Source organism: Saimiri boliviensis, chromosome 17 (assembly GCF_048565385.1).
Source record: "Saimiri boliviensis isolate mSaiBol1 chromosome 17, mSaiBol1.pri, whole genome shotgun sequence".
NCBI classification, from domain to species: domain Eukaryota; kingdom Metazoa; phylum Chordata; class Mammalia; order Primates; family Cebidae; genus Saimiri; species Saimiri boliviensis.
The window spans coordinates 42,237,098-42,252,633 of record NC_133465.1 but is presented as its reverse complement, the minus strand read 5'-3'; the positions used below and the strand labels follow the sequence as shown (position 1 = coordinate 42,252,633).

The 15,536-nt window shown below is 46.4% G+C and overlaps 1 protein-coding gene and 1 non-coding gene across 2 annotated transcripts in view; both read left to right on the top strand.

Moving 5' to 3' along the window:
- Positions 1-2,564, top strand: part of B4GALNT2 (beta-1,4-N-acetyl-galactosaminyltransferase 2 (SID blood group)) — a 35,206-nt gene extending 32,642 nt beyond the window's left edge. The window contains 2 exon segments of the mRNA XM_074388002.1: positions 1,545-1,764; positions 2,359-2,564. Of these exon segments, the coding sequence (XP_074244103.1) occupies positions 1,545-1,764; positions 2,359-2,564 (426 nt within the window).
- A 12,331-nt stretch (positions 2,565-14,895) lies between these two features.
- On the top strand, positions 14,896-14,967 carry TRNAQ-UUG (transfer RNA glutamine (anticodon UUG)). The gene has a single exon. It is a non-coding gene; the product is annotated as a tRNA-Gln (tRNA).
- Positions 14,968-15,536: the final 569 nt, after the last annotated feature.

Sequence of the window (15,536 nt, the reverse complement as noted above, 5' to 3'; positions counted from 1 at the left end):
GTTGCAGTGAGCTGAGATCGTGCCACTGCATTCCAGCCTGGCGACAGAGCAAGACTCCGTCTAAAATAAATAAATAAAGTGGTATGTGTGCAGCACTTCTATCTACCTCTGTTGACTAGATTCAGTGGCCCACGTGCAGATAGCTTCTATGCATGCATTTCATAGTGGTGACGTCTAGGCTTTTAGTGCACCCATTACCTCCATAGTGAACATTGTACCCAATAGGGAATTTTTCAACCTTCACCATCTGTTTTTTTTTTTTTTTTTTTTTTTTTTTTGAGATGGAGTTTTGCTCTTGTTGCCCAGGCTGAAGTGCAATGGCGTGATCTCGGCTCACTACAACCTCCACCTCCTGGGTTCAAGAGATTCTCCTGCCTCAGCCTCCCGAGTAGCTGGGATTACAGGCATGCACCACCCTGCCTGGCTAATTCTTTTGTATTTTTAGTAGAGATGGGGTTTCACCATGTTGGTCAGGCTGGTCTCGAACTCCCAAACTCAGGTGATTTTTTTTTTTAAGACAGAGTCTCACTCTGTCACCCAGGCTTTGGTGCAGTGGCGCAATCTCAGCTCACTGCAGCCTTCACCCCCTGGGTTCCAGCAATTCTCTCATCTCAGCCTCCCAAGTAGCTGGGATTACAGTTACATGTCACCACACCCGGCTAATTTTTGTATTTTTAGTGGAGATGGGGTTTCAACCATATTGGCCAGGCTGGTCTTGAATTCCTGACCTCAGGTGATCTGCCGGCCTTGGCCTCCCAAAGTGCTGGGATTACAGGCACGGTCACTGTGCCCGGCCTAACTCTTGCTCAGTCTTAACCTCTACCTTTTGTAGCCTCCAGTGTCTGATACTCCACTCTGTACACCCACGTGTACTCACTGGTTAGCTCCTGGAAATGCGGTCTTTAGTTGGCTAGTTGACTATATCATGAAACTCAGAAGGGCCATTTACTAAAAAGAAGGACAGAACAGATGATGGGGGGCAATGAGCAGCCTTTACCCCGTCACCCTTAGAGGGTTACGATTCTTTCAGGAATGGATGGACTTGCTCATCTGTTGTGCTCAGGCTCAAACATTAAAATGCACATCTCTCCCGTGAGTGCATAGATGGGCAGCTCAGAGACGTAAGCCAGGAGCAGAGAAGAGGAGGAAGACAGCTCGACTTCCTGCAAGAAATCTAACAAGTGGAAACTCCACAAATGCACCCCTGTACAATAGGCTGTCTCTTATCTGTACTGCAGTACAGGTAATGGAAGGGAGTGAGTTACCTTCTTCTGGAAAGATAACCTTCTTTGGCCTTGGGTAAGGGCTACTCATGCCAAGGAGGTTTTCTGGAGTAGGCAGGAAATCAAACAGCCCAAGGAGTAGTATAGCGAAAGCCATGGCCATAACAGCAAAAAGGGAGTAACCGAAGGATAATTTGAAGGATAGATGGAGAAATAGCAACTCTTGTTATAACCAAGGTGCAGTCCGGCAGCGCTTCCTGGAAGAGGCAGGGTGAATATCGATCTGCACTCTCTAACATGGATTCTCTGCCTGCTGGCTAGGTAGGCGGCAGCGTGCTGGGAAATGTGTTCCAGTTTAAGCTGTTGCTGGAACAGAGTGAGAACGGGGCCTGCCTTCACAAGAGGACAGGATTTTTCCAACCCCTGGATGGCTTCCCCAGCTGCGTGGTGACCAGTGGCGTGGTCAACTTCTTCCTGGCCCACACCGAGCGACTCCAAAGAGTTGGCTTTGATCCCCGCCTGCAACGAGTGGCTCACTCAGGTGGGAAGGCTGAGAGTGAGGAAGGGGGCTGGGCTGAGAGTTAGCTGCAGAAGTTTGTTCTTTCCGGGGGCTGGACCTGGCTGGCCGCCCAGCAGCGCGTCCCTTTCTCCCTCTCTCCCCAGACTAGGGAGCTCTTGATCCCTCTTGCCTCCCTCCTCACACCTCTTTGACTGCCGTGTCTCCTGCAGGCTGCCCTTCTTTTTCTTCCCCTTCCTCTCCCTACAGCTCTGCCTTCTTCCTCCTTTCCCACGCTGCTTCATATCCTATTTTTCCGAAATCCTTTCCTATTAACTGCTGTCTCTTTCCCTCTTACCCTGTCGGCCTTGGAGTACACGGTTCTGTCCAGTTTGAAAGCCAGTCTGTGCCTCTCTGCCTCTGTGCCCATATTTCTGCCTGAGAAATGAGCTTATTTATTTCCTTCTACCTCCTCAGCAGGGACAGGCTCCTAGAGTTAAGGGTGGGGCTTCACGTGGGGTTGAACTTCCCCAGCGTACGAACTGTGTCCTCTTCCTGGGACTCTCCCCCCAGACCTAGAACAGTGCCCACTTCTCTGACGGCAGCTCCCACTGCCTTCTGCTCTCCTTCTCTTTGCAGAATTCTTCATTGATGGGCTAGGGACCCTACTCGTGGGGTCGTGCCCAGAAGTGACTATAGGTCACCAGTCTCGATCTCCAGTGGCGAACTCAGAGCTGGCTGACCTGGAGAAGACCTACAACACATACCGGGCCAACACCCTTGCCCAGATCCAGTTCAAGCTGGCTCTCCATTACTTCAAGAACCATCTCCAGTGTGCCACGTAAAGGTGTGGGAGCGTAGGAGATGCACTAGGCGGGCTGATTATGGTATCTATAGCAGTGGAACCAGTGGTTGGGGCCACCAAAAACTGGACTCCTGATAGATAAACATTGTAGCAACCCAGCTGGTGGGCAGGGCAAAGGGATATGGCTCAGTTAGTGGAAGTACCAATCAAAGGTGAAGGGTCGTTAGAAATGAACCAGTCACTGACCAGGGCAGTGGAGACTGTATTATTAGCAATGATGATTTGTACAGTGCCCTGCCTTTTATGAAGCATTTGCATGTACAGTATCTCACATTGTCTCATCTGATCTCACACAAAAGACTACATTGGTTGGTGTCCTCATTCAAAAGAACAGCTGCCTGGTCCTTGATAGTTGTTTGGCGGAGATTCTGCCTCAGTCAGAAGCATTGGCTCCAGCATCACTGTCATCCCTACATTTTCACTGGGTTCTACCTTGTGGTCTCAAAAAATGTGAACAACCCAGGGTCCTTGCCTTGAGGAGGTTTGCAGCCCAGTTCAGTTCGGTCCAATCACAGAATTCGGCAGCCGAGGTCAGAGGATGAGACAAGCGAAGGTGTCACCAGGTCCCAGGCAGTAGAGGAAGGGTCCGTGGAGGGAGCTTGTTGGGAGCCTAAAAGAAGGCATCCAGGCATCTGAGAGGGGAGGAAGGCCTTGGGGCTGTCCCACTGTCTACCAGAACAAAGGCAGCCCTGGCATCAGACTCACTCTAGGCTCATTCCAGAATGCCAGGGATTGAACTCGGAGCTCATGCCAAAGTGTGATGGCGAACAGACAGTGCGAGTGCGGTGACAAGCCACCAAGCTCCAGGGACTTGAGGCCAGTTGCTGATCACTCAACACTCGTGTCATTTACAGAGTGCTTCCATCCTCTTGTCGGATGAGCCTTTCTGCTGCCTGGGGGTCGGCAGATTCCGTGACCCCTCCAGCCCTGCCTTCACAGTTTCCATTTACCTGGAGCCTTTTTCCTCCTGAATGTGGCCTAGGGTAGTTTGGGATCGCTAAAAATGTGTTCTCTGAGAGATCAATAAAAATTCCTGAAAAACAGATTTACAGCAAAATTGATTTTGGTGCTCAAATAATTGTGAGAAATTCCGCATGCTGTGTCTCTTTCTTGGCAGGCCGCAGTTCACGTGACTGTAGTAAAGCCTCTGAGAAATCCTGTGGTAAACAAATCTCTTAATTCAGCATTTCTGAGGTATGGATAGAGACTAGCAGACATTTTTTACTCTCCGAAAACAGAACGGAGCACATGCCTGATTCACTATGTGTCATAAAGATTATATTGCTACTGCTTTTATGGCTTTAACTAACATGTAGAATCCTTTTGTGCAATAGTTCATGCATTTTTATATATGCTAACATCACTGTAGTCTGGGCACAGTGGCTCACGCCTGTCCTCCCAGCACTTTGAGAGGCCGAGGCGGGAAGATTGCCTGAGTCCCATGAGTTTGAGGCCAGCCTGGGCAACATAGTGAGACCCCATCTCTAGAAAAAAAAAAAAAAAAAAGACAAACAGCCTTTGATTGGAAGGAAAAATAAGCTAAACAAGCACAGCTATCTAGAGAAACAGCATTGCGTTGTCCCATTCCAACACAGTTCCATATGACTGCCCTTAGATCCAAGCAAGAGGAGCCCCTACCTGGACCTTGTGCTCTAGCGTCCTCTGCATTTCACAGACACGTGCATTTACTGAGGAAGCCCGGGGCATCTCTGTTACTTAGATTCCAGTGCTCTGTGCTGGTACTGCATGACTGATAACCCTAAACCTCCACTCTTGGGACTAATGCTATTCAGGCCCCAGGGGAAATGTTTCTCCAAATCTCTTGCCTTGTGATGTCAGAAGGCGATTGCATCCAAATGCAATGAAAAGTTTGTGGGCAGTGCTTTGGAGGACTGGTAGGATTTCAGCTACAACGTGCTTAGGTAAAAGGAAAAGACAAAATTTTAAATTTGCCTAATTCTGCTGGGCGCAGTGGCTCACGCCTCTAATCCCAGCACTTTGGGAGGCTGAGGTGGATGGACTCCTCGAAGTCAGGAGTTCGAGCCCAGCCTGGCCAACATGGTGAAACCCTGTCTCTATTAAAAATACAAAAATTAGTCAGGTGTAGTGGCATGCACTTGTAATCTCAGCCACTTGGGAGGCTGAGACAGGAGAGTCACTTGAACCCAGGAGGTGGAGGTTGCAGTGAGCTGAGATCCTGCCATTGCTCTCCAGTAACCTGGCAGCAGAGTGAGACCGTGTCTCAACAAAAGAAAGACCAGAAAGTGTCAGCCAAGCACAGTGAGTCATATCTGTAGTCCCAGCACTTTAGGAGGTAGAGGTAGAGGTGGGAGGATCGCTTAAGCCCAGGAATTCAAGACTGGCCTGAGAAACATAGTGAGACCCTGTCTCTATATTTGAAACTTTTTTTAAGCAAAAAAAAAAAAAAAAGTGGCTGGACGTGGTGGCTCAAGCCTGTAATCCCAGCACTTTGGGAGGCCGAGGTGGGTGGATCACGAGGTCAAGAGATTGAGACCATCCTGGTCAACATGGTGAAACCCTGTCTCTACTAAAAATACAAAAAATTAGCTGGGCATGGTGGCGTGTGCCTGTAATCCCAGCTACTCAGGAGGCTGAGGCAGGAGAACTGCCTGAACCCAGGAGGCGGAGGTTGCGGTGAGCCGAGATCGCGCCATTACACTCCAGCCTGGGTAACAAGAGTGAAACTCCGTCTCAAAAAAAAAAAAAAAAAGAAAAGAAAAGAAAAAAAAGTAAAGTCTCGCTATGAAAAAAAAAAAAATAGTTCAACTAAAACTGTGATTAGGGATTCTGGCACAAGCCCCTTATCCCATTGTAGGCTGATGACAAAGAGCTCCCAGACCAGGCTTCAGAGCACACTTTAAGTAGCATTGCTTTAGATAAGGGAGCAGCAAACATTTTTGTAAAGAACAAGTAGTAAATATTTTAGGTCACATAAGGTCTCTGTCACATATTCTTTTAAAAAGATAACTCTAAAACTGTAAAAGCCATACTGAGAGCTTATGGGTTCATTCAAAAACAAGCCACAGGCTGCATTTGGCTCTTGGCTATAGTTTGCTGCTTTACTTAGAACTGTTCTTAGAGTACAAAGTATATGAAAAATCTTGATTATAAAAGCATAATTAGTGATTTTGCTGAAATAAAAGCCAGAAAATTAAATTATGTGGCATAAATATATGATAATTTACAAATTATATATATTTGTGTGTGTCTTTGTTTTTTTGTTTTCTGTTTTTTTTGAAACAGAGTCTCACTTTGTTGCTCAGGCTGGAGTGCAGTGTTGTGATCTTGGCTCACTGCAGCCTCCACCTCCCAAGTTCAAGCAATTTTCATGCCTCAGCCTCCCGAGTAGCTGGGACTACAGGCACTCGCTACCATGCCCAGCTAATTCTTGCATTTTTTGCCCGCCTTAGCCTCCCAAAGTGCTGGAATTACAGACGTGAGCCACCGCACCCAGTCAAGCGGTGATTTTTTGAACAATTAAAAGTAGGCAACATATCAAGCAATGGAATTTAATTATTATTATACACACCTTGGAGTTCAGTTGATGGGTTGTTGATGTTTGGATGAGTAAGAACAAATGACCTGGTGGGGTGGCTCATGCCTGTAATCCCAGCACTTTGGGAGGTTGAGGGGGGTTGATCAGGATCACCTGAGGTCAGGAGTTGGAGACCAGCCTGGACAACATGGTGAAACCCTATTTCTACTAAAAATACAAAAAATTAGCTGAGCATGGTGGTGCGTGCCTGTAATACCAGCTACTCAAGAGGCTGAGGCACGAGAATCGCTTGAACATGGGAGGCAGAGGTCGCAATGAGGTGAGATCATGCCACTGCACTCCAGCCTGGGCAACAGAGCAAAATTTCATCTCAAAAAAAAAAAAAAAAAAAAAAAAAGAAAGAAAGAAAAAAGAAAAATAAATCCCCACAACTTTATAGTTCTTAATTTTGCCACTATAATGACATCTTTGTCAAGGTAAGAGGATAGAACATTAAACAGTTTGCTAGCTTCATTTTTTTATAGCTTTAAATATTTAGACATAAGGATGTTGGTTTTCATGAGTACTCTTTTTTTTTTTTTCTTTTGAGGCAGAGTCTTGCTCTGTCACCCAGGCTGGAGTGTAGTGGCTTGATCACAGCTCACTGAAACCTCTGCCTCCCAGGTTCAAGCGATTCCTGTGCCTCAGCCACCCGAGTAGCTGGGACTACAGGTACGCATCACCACGCCCAGATAATTTTTGTATTTTTTGTAGAGATGGGGTTTCACTGTGTTGTTGGCAGGCTGGTAAACATTTGGGCTCAAGCAATCCTCCCACCTCAGACTCCCCAAATGCTGGGATTGCAGGCTTAGGCGCCTGGCTTGCTTAACCTAATTTGAGTTGGTTCGTGTTACCAAAATGTCCTAAATTATACAACCAAGCTGTCCAAATGCCTGTTTCCAAAACAAAAAGGCACACATAAATAAAAGGTTTCCTGCTTTGGGCTGTTTGGAAGCAAAAATCAGGTCACAGACAGTACCAGCCACATAGGCTTTCCTCCAGCCTTGAGTTTCAGACACAACCAAAGAGCCTGGACCAAACCAATGACAAAGCTATTCTTCCAGGACAGAGAGTAGCCCCCTGATCGTTTCTGCTAAATTCCACGTTTCAGGAAAGTGGGGTACTGATAGCCAAATAATTGCATGAGCCTCCAGGGGGCGCTCAAGCCTGACTTGTCTGTTTCCTCTGCTTCTTCCTGACCCGCTCACCCAGGAGAGGAAAACGGCTGCTGTGCTTTTGGAGAGGACAGATCTTATTGGCTCCTGGGCTACTGGCCTTTTTCTTGCCTGCATAGGCGCGTCCATTTCCTGCGGCTTAAGTGGAAATTGGGTCTGAGGTCAACTGTTTGCGGCATACTCTCCTCTCCACCCTTGGAACGAAGGTTTTTGATTTTTTGTTTTTTTGAGTCTTGCTGTCGTCCAGGCTGGAGTGTTGTGGCGTGATCTTGGCTCACTGCAGCCTCCACCTCCCGGGTTCCAGCGATTCTCCAGCCTCAGCCTCCCGAGTAGCTGGGACTACAGGCGCATGCAACCACGTCCAGCTAATTTTTGTATTTGTAGTAGAGACGGGGTTTCACCATGTTGGCCAGGAGGGTCTAGCTCTCTTAACCTCTTGATCTGCCTGCCTCGGCCTCCCAAAATGTTGGGATTACAGGCTTGCACCACCGCGGTTGGCAAAAAGTCTCATAATGTTTTAAGAAAGTTTACAAATTTGGCCGCATTCAAAGCCGTTCTGGGCCACAGATTGGACCAGCTTGCTTTAGGAAGAGCCCCCCACACACCCCCGTCCTTTACCTTCCAGATCCACATCTGGTGGACAGTGGGCAGGTTGACCTTTCTGAAACCTACACATAGCTTTAACTGCTCACTTCCTGTTAGTGGTGTTCACAGGCGTGGGCATGACCGTAGGAGTAAAACTCATTAGCTGTTAACAGTAGGGGTTTTAAGGAAACTGAATTGCCAATGAAATCTGATTGGCAGTTCCTTAGAACATACAGGTTTCCTGTCACTTCCAGTCACTTCCAGACATCTTGTCTAGACATATTTTTGAGACTGGGGAATCTATTCTTGTAACCACAGGCCACTACCCAGGCCTCTGGTGCTCAGTTAAATGGCTTCTGCCTTGAGGCTATTCACAATAGTCGTCTCTAGTACAGAGGGACCATCTATAATCTGCTCTTTGCCCCAGTTTTTCCTCTTTGTGGGCAGAAAATGTTTAAAGCATTGCAATGCAGCAAGTTGGAGGCAGGGTAAGAACCCAGGAGGCAGAGGTTACAGTGAGCCAAGGTCATGCCACTGCACTCCAGTCTGGGTGACAGACTAAGACGCCATCTTAAAAAAAAAAAAAAAAAAAAAAGGTGAAAAGGCAAGCCACAGGCTGCGAGCAAATGTTCACCACACGTATATTTGATAAAGGATTCATATCAGGATATATAAAGAGTTCCTGTAAATTAGTAAGAAAAACTTTTTTGTGAGACAGGGTCTTGCTCTGTTGCCCAGGCCGGAGGGCAGTGGGACAACCAGCCCAGCTAATTTTTTAATATTTTGTAGAGATGGGGTCTTGCTATGTTGCCCAGGCTGGGAAAAAAAACATTCTATTTCTTTTTTTCCGAAGTTTTAAAGGCAGATTTTGACAACAGGGAAAAGCACTTTTTTAATGAACAAAGTACTTGAAAAAGTACTTAGAAAAGAAGATATCTAAACAGCTAGTAAGCATGTAAAATAGGTGTTCAACATCTTAACTATCGGGGAAACACAAATTGAAACCATAAAAAGAGATCACTATACACCCAACAGAATGGCTGAAATTTAAGAGATCATAATACTACCACCTGGCCAGGTGTAGTGGCTCATGCCTGTAATCCCAGCACTTTGGGAGGATGAGGTGGGCAGATCACAAAGTCAGGAGTTTGAGACCAGTTCTGCCCAACATGGTGAAACCCCACCTCTACTAAAAATACAAAAATGAGCTGGGCATGGTGGTGCGTACCTATAATCCCAGCTACTCAGGAAGCTGAGGCAGGAGACCACTTGAACCCGGGAGGCGGAAGTTGCAGTGAGCTGAGGACACTATACTCCAGCCTGGGTGATAGAGCAAGACTCCATCTCAAAAAAAAAAAAAAAAAAAAAAAATACTACCTGCTAACAAAGATGTAGAACTGGAACTCTCCCATATTCTGCTGGTGGGAGTATAAAATAGTACGAGCACCCTGGAAAACTGTTTGGTCGTGCCTAATAAACTGAAGTTTGCACACAGCCTGTAGCCCAGCAATTCTATTCTTAGGTTTATACCTAAGACCGAAAAAGAGTTGTACAAGAGTGGTCATAGCAGATTTATTTATATTAGCCCCAAACTGCAAAACACCCAATGTCCATCAACTGGAGAATGGATCAATAAGTTGTGGTATATTCATACAATGCAATACTACTCAGCAATGAAAGAACATATTACTGATACATAAAATGACATGGATGAGTCTCAAAATTATTGATTTAATTTTGTTGATTGATTTTGTGACTGGCAAAAGAAGCCAGACACGAAATATACTATATACAAATGAATTTCATATATGTAAAATTTAAGAGCAGGCAAAAGTAATTTATGGTGATAGAAACCAGTATAGTGGTTCCAAGGAGGTAGAAGGTAATAGCTGGAAAAGAGTACCAGAGAATTTTCTGGGGTGATGGAAATACTTTATATCTTGATCTAGGTGATGGTCACACAGGTGTATACATTTGTTTAAAAAAAAGTATTGGTTTCTCCAGTTAAGATTGGTGAATTTTTCATTATATAAATAATACTTCAATTACGTATCATTTAAAGGGATAAGGCTGGCTTCAGTGTAATCCCAGCACTTTGGGAGGCCACGGCAGGAGGATCACTTAAGGCCAGCCTGGGCAGCATAGCAAGACCAGCCTGGGTAATACAGCAAGACTCCTGTCTCTATTTAAAAAATGAGGCCAGGCACAATGGCTCACTCCTGTAATCCCAGCACTTTGGGAGGCTGAGTTGGGCAGATTACAAAGTCAGGAGTTTGAGACCATCCTGGCTAACACAGTGAAACCTTGTCTCTACTAAAAATACAAAAATTAGCTGGGCACGGTGGCGGGTGCCTGTAATCCCAGCTACCTGGGAGGCTGAAGCAGGAGAATTGCTTGAACTTCAGAGGTGGAGGTTGCAGTAAGCCGAGATCGCACCACTAGCCTGGGCAACAGAACAAGACTCCATCTCAAAAAAAAAAAAAAGATAGATTTTATATATTCTGTTATGGAACAATCCTCAGTATATGCAACATATGGTGCTAAGTAATTAAAACAGTGCGGAGCAGTATTTTGAATTTTTTTTTTTTTTTTTTTTTTTTTTTTTTAAGAAAAGGAATACTTGCTGGGCTCAGTTGCTCACATCTGTAATCTTGTCACTTTGGAAGGCTGAGGCAGGAGGATTGCTTGAGCCCAGGAGTTCGAGACTAGCCTGGGCAACATAGCAAGACTGTCTCTACACAAGAAAAGAGAAAAGGAATATTCATATACGTGTATATTTGCATAGGAATAAAATTTCTCTGGATGGAGATTATCAAGTTGCCATGAGAATGGAAAATGGTAGCCAGGAAGTTTTTTTTAACCTATGCATTTCCTTTTATACAAATTTATTTTTATTTATTTTTATTATATTTGAGACAGGGTCTTATTCGGTCACCCACACTGAGTGCAGTGGTGCGATCTCAGCTCACTGCAGCCTTAACCTCCCAGGCTCAGGCAAGTAAATGGGACTACTAGTGTGTGCCACCACACCCAGTTATTTTTTATTTTGTGTAGAGACAGAGTTGCACTATGTTGCACAGGCTAATATCGACTCCTGAACTCATGCAATCCCCCTCTGCTCCCACCCCACCTCTTCTTGGCCTCTCATAGTGCTGGGATTACAGGCATGAGCCACGGGGCCCAGTTCTACCTTTTTAATTTTGTATTTTGTTCAGGAATGCCAGACCCTTCTGGACAATAGGGGTTGGGGCGGAGAGGGCAAGCCCAGAAACTCAGGGCATCCCTCCTCATGCTGCACAGGGACGTGCTTGCAGCTTGTCTGGCTCAGCCGAGATCCCAAGGTAAAGTAGGGGATTTGTGGCAGGTATCACCTAAGCTGGGTATGAGGACACAGAGCAAGACAGATTCTATGTCAGCTAACTGTGAGAAGCTTCAGAATGGACAGAGGAAATGGACTGAACATGGCTATGTTAGTGAACAGGAATACTTTCCATTTAACTACTCAGAGCGTTATTGCACTTAATATTCCATCCACTGCATATTTACAGGCTTACAAAAAACTTGAGGTCCCTGATCCTGGCCTTCAGGTACTTTTTTTTTTTTTTTTAGAGATGGAGTTTCACTCTTGTTACCCAGGCTGGAGTGCAATGGCGCGATCTCGGCTCACCGCAACCTCCGTCTCCTGGGTTCAGGCAATTCTCCTGCCTCAGCCTCCTGAGTAGCTGGAACTACAGGCATGCACCACCATGCCCAGCTAATTTTTGTATTTTTAGTAGAGATGGGGTTTCACCATGGTGACCAGGATGGTCTTGATCTCTTGACCTCGTGATCCACCTGTCTGGTCCTCCCAAAGTGCTGGGATTACAGGCATGAGCCACCATGCCCGGCCTCAGATCCTTCTTAACCCCTGACCTCACTGTTCTGATTCAGCCCTCAGTCTCGGTGCTAGGGCTGAAGCCACACTGACCTCACCTCCAGCACAGCCTGGGACTCTCCCATGCTTCAGGAGCCACTTTGGGAGGCTGGATCTGTTCTCAAAGATGCCATGGGTTGCCATCTTTACAATATCATGAACTGTGGCTTTATGTTAATGGAAACTAGTTATTCTGGGGACATCCTGTCTCCCTTTTCTCTCTTATCATTAAAAAATTAGTAAATGTGGCCAGCCACAGTGGCTCAGGCCTGTAATCCCAGCACTTTGGGAGGCTGAGGCGGATGGATCACTTGAGACTAGGAGTTTGAGATCAGCCTGGTCAATATGGTGAAACACCATCTCTACTAAAAACACAGATTAGCTGGGTGTGGCTGTGGCTCGAACCTGTAGGTCCAGCTACTCAGGAGGCTGAGGCAAGGAAATCGCTTGAACCTGGGAGGCAAAAGTTGCAGTGAGCCAAGATTGTGCCACTGCACTCCAGCCTTGGCAACAGAGCAAGACTCCATCTCAAAAAAAAAAAGAAAAGAAAAAGAAAAAAGAAAAATAGAAAAGAAAGAGCTAGGGAATGAGAGTAGGAAGTGGAAGTAGGAAGGTAGAGTCACCTTTACCCTCACACTGGACAGAAGGAACTATCTCCTATGCATTGTCAAAGAATATCATCATGCCCCTTTAGGGTTTCTACAGTAGCCTTTGAGAAGTTAATTTCAGTGCACTGTCACTGGTGCTCACGTAACCCTCGTAAGGAAGAAATAAACAGGAAAGCTGAGGTCCAAAGACACTGAAGTCATTCAACTTCAGCCTTAACAACTCACCCTTAAGCCATAGGAGCTCAAGGGGAGATTGGTTTGTTTATCAAAATGGAAAATCTTTACTGTTCGTTCTGATAATATACAAGAGTTATAATTTTTTTTCAAGCAATACAGAAAAACAGAAAAGTCCTTATACATTTACCCCCCAGAGATAAATAATCAACAGAGCATTTCAGATTTGGGCTACCATGCTCTTGACTGCAGGCAACAGAAAAGGACCGGGTACATTAAGCAAGAAAAGAGACATTGGAAGGATGTGAGATAACTCAGAGTACCAGAGAGGCTGGAAAAGCAAACTCAGAAAGATGGGCAAAGCCCAAGGAAAACACTGGGCAGCCAGGACAAGGTCAGAATCCAGGGCTGTGTGTGGTTAGAATGCCAGTTCTGCTGCCAGTGAGCATGTCCTGGCTGCTGCCACTGCCCCTGGGACACTGGGTGTCACAGCCACCACTAGCAGCAAAATTGAGTTCTAAAATACCCTTGTTTCTGGGTATCAGTCTCTGGATTTTAAGTCTAATTGGCCAAGCTACGTCTCATTCTGACTGCTGAAGAGTGAGTATATCTACCTTGGGGCACAGCTGCTGTCACCAAGATCCACACAGTGTTGGCACCCCCAAGAAAGGGAGTCAGTTGAGAGGCCGAGGCGGGTGGATCACGAGGTCAGGAGTTTGAGACCAGCCTGGCCAACGTAGTGAAATCCCCGTCTTTACTAAAAATACAAAAAAAAAAAAAAAAAAATTGGCCAGGTGTGGTGGTGCATGCCTGTAATCCCAGTTGCTTGGGAGGCTGAGGCAGGAGAATTGCTTGAACAAGGGAGGTGGAGGTTGCAGTGAGCCAAGATCGAGCTATTTCACTCCAGCCTGGGCAACAGGCGTGAAACTCTGTTTCAAAAAAAACCCAACCAAACAAAAACAAAGGGAGTCAGATGTCACACGTTAAATAAATGGTAAGTGTTTATTACATACATGCATAACTTTTCTGTTTGTACATAAGTCATGGGCTATTATACACATTACTATATATCGTTAGTATATATTATACATGAATTAGATATTAGTATATATTTTAAATGATGTATTTTATTAATATATAATTAATATATGTTATACACACTAATTGGTACACCATTATACATACAATTGGTAAGTAGCTTTTACCTACTATTATATCGTTATACATACTAATTGGTATGTATACATACTAATCGGTAAGTCTATTTTATTATTATTATACATACTAATTGGTAAGTAGATTTTTTGTTTAGTCCTGTATATATTATCATTACAGTAAGTTATTCCCTAAATTCTTGCACAATATTTATTGTGTAGATATTGTCATTATTTAACCAATTTTCACTAGGACGTTTATTTTCCATTTTTTACTATTATAAACAACACAGCTGAGATACGTCTTGGCACTTGCCTTACTGTTTCCGTAGGTTAACGTCTCAAAGGTGAAACTGCTGAGTCAAACGGCGTGTAAAAATTTCATGTTGCCAGATTGACCTGCAGAAACATCCGTTTACACACGCGCTCACTAAAATGTGGGAGAGAGCCCAGAGGGGGCTGTCTTTTCGACTGATCTGATTTAATCCTAAAGTCAAGGATAATCGCCCAGCAAGGAAGGGTATCTGGGTGTTAATCTCAGCAGTTCCACCTGGTGGTTTTTAATTTGGCGCACTCGCGAGTGGAGGCGAAACTTTGGAACAGTTTTCTCGTGAGCTTCAGCCACGTGGAACATTAGGACTCGCACCGACGCGGTCAGGCCGGGGGCGCAGTTTAAAGTTTCCGTTCCGTTCGCGCAGTCCCTAGGGCACCTGGGGTTTGAACCGTTGTCCCACAACGTCCCAGTCCGCTTCCCTCCCCGCTCGGCCAAAATACTCCTCCTAAGGAACTCCCCATGTAAATAAATAAATAAAACAACCCAGGCTCCGCGCGCCGCGTCTCCGGTCCTGGGGCTGGGGCTGGAGCGTGCTTTCCCCGGACCCAACTTGGCCCCACCTCGCCGACCCCGCCAGCCTTCTGCCTTTCCGACCTCCTGGCCCCTGGAGGAGCCCAGGACGAGAAAATATCCCCGGGACCAGAAACGACTGGAATGCGAGGGACGCGGAAGCCCTCGCCGCGCCACTCGTGGGGCCCGGGCCCAGAGCCCAGTCGGGCAAACCCGGACACCGCCGCCACTCTGGAAAGGACGCCCAGCGTCCTGCGTCCTTCCGGCTTGAGGAGACTCGCGGCCGCCTAAAGCAGCCAGCAGGTCCCATGGTGTAATGGTTAGCACTCTGGACTTTGAATCCAGCGATCCGAGTTCAAATCTCGGTGGGACCTCACTGAACGTTTTGGTCCTACAATTCCTGTTTTGTGGACCGCTTCCGGCAGCGGCCCCCTCGGGCTGTTGTAGGTGGCCCCATTGACTTGCCGGACTGCAGCTTAGGGTCCCGCCCCCTCTCTCAAGATGTTTTCAATTCAGAGCCGTCCTGGGGGTGTCGATGCGCACGCGCGAGAGTCGGGCAGAAAAATAAATGTGTTGATGGGAGATTGAACGCGACTTGATCCTGGAGGGAAACTTCCGAAAGAACCCGAAGGGTGCTGCTTCAGGCGGGGCACAGCCAGCTCGGCCGGTCTAGGAGGGCCCTGGTTGCCGAAGGTGCCGGCATGTTTCTTATTGGCTTCTGAGCGAGGGCGATACGTTACTGCTTCCAGAGCCGCCAATGAAGTAGCTCGACTGAACCAAGGGGCGGGGAAACGGCGCCCGCGGGCCTCCAATTGGTCACGAACAACAACTAGGCTGCCGTCCTCAGAGGGTGTCTGGCAAACACCCTTGCGTGTTTGTCTTGGTTGTCCGGTGCTCAGTGAGGGCATCTGTGTCTGTCAGTCAGAAAACAGCCCCTGTAGGC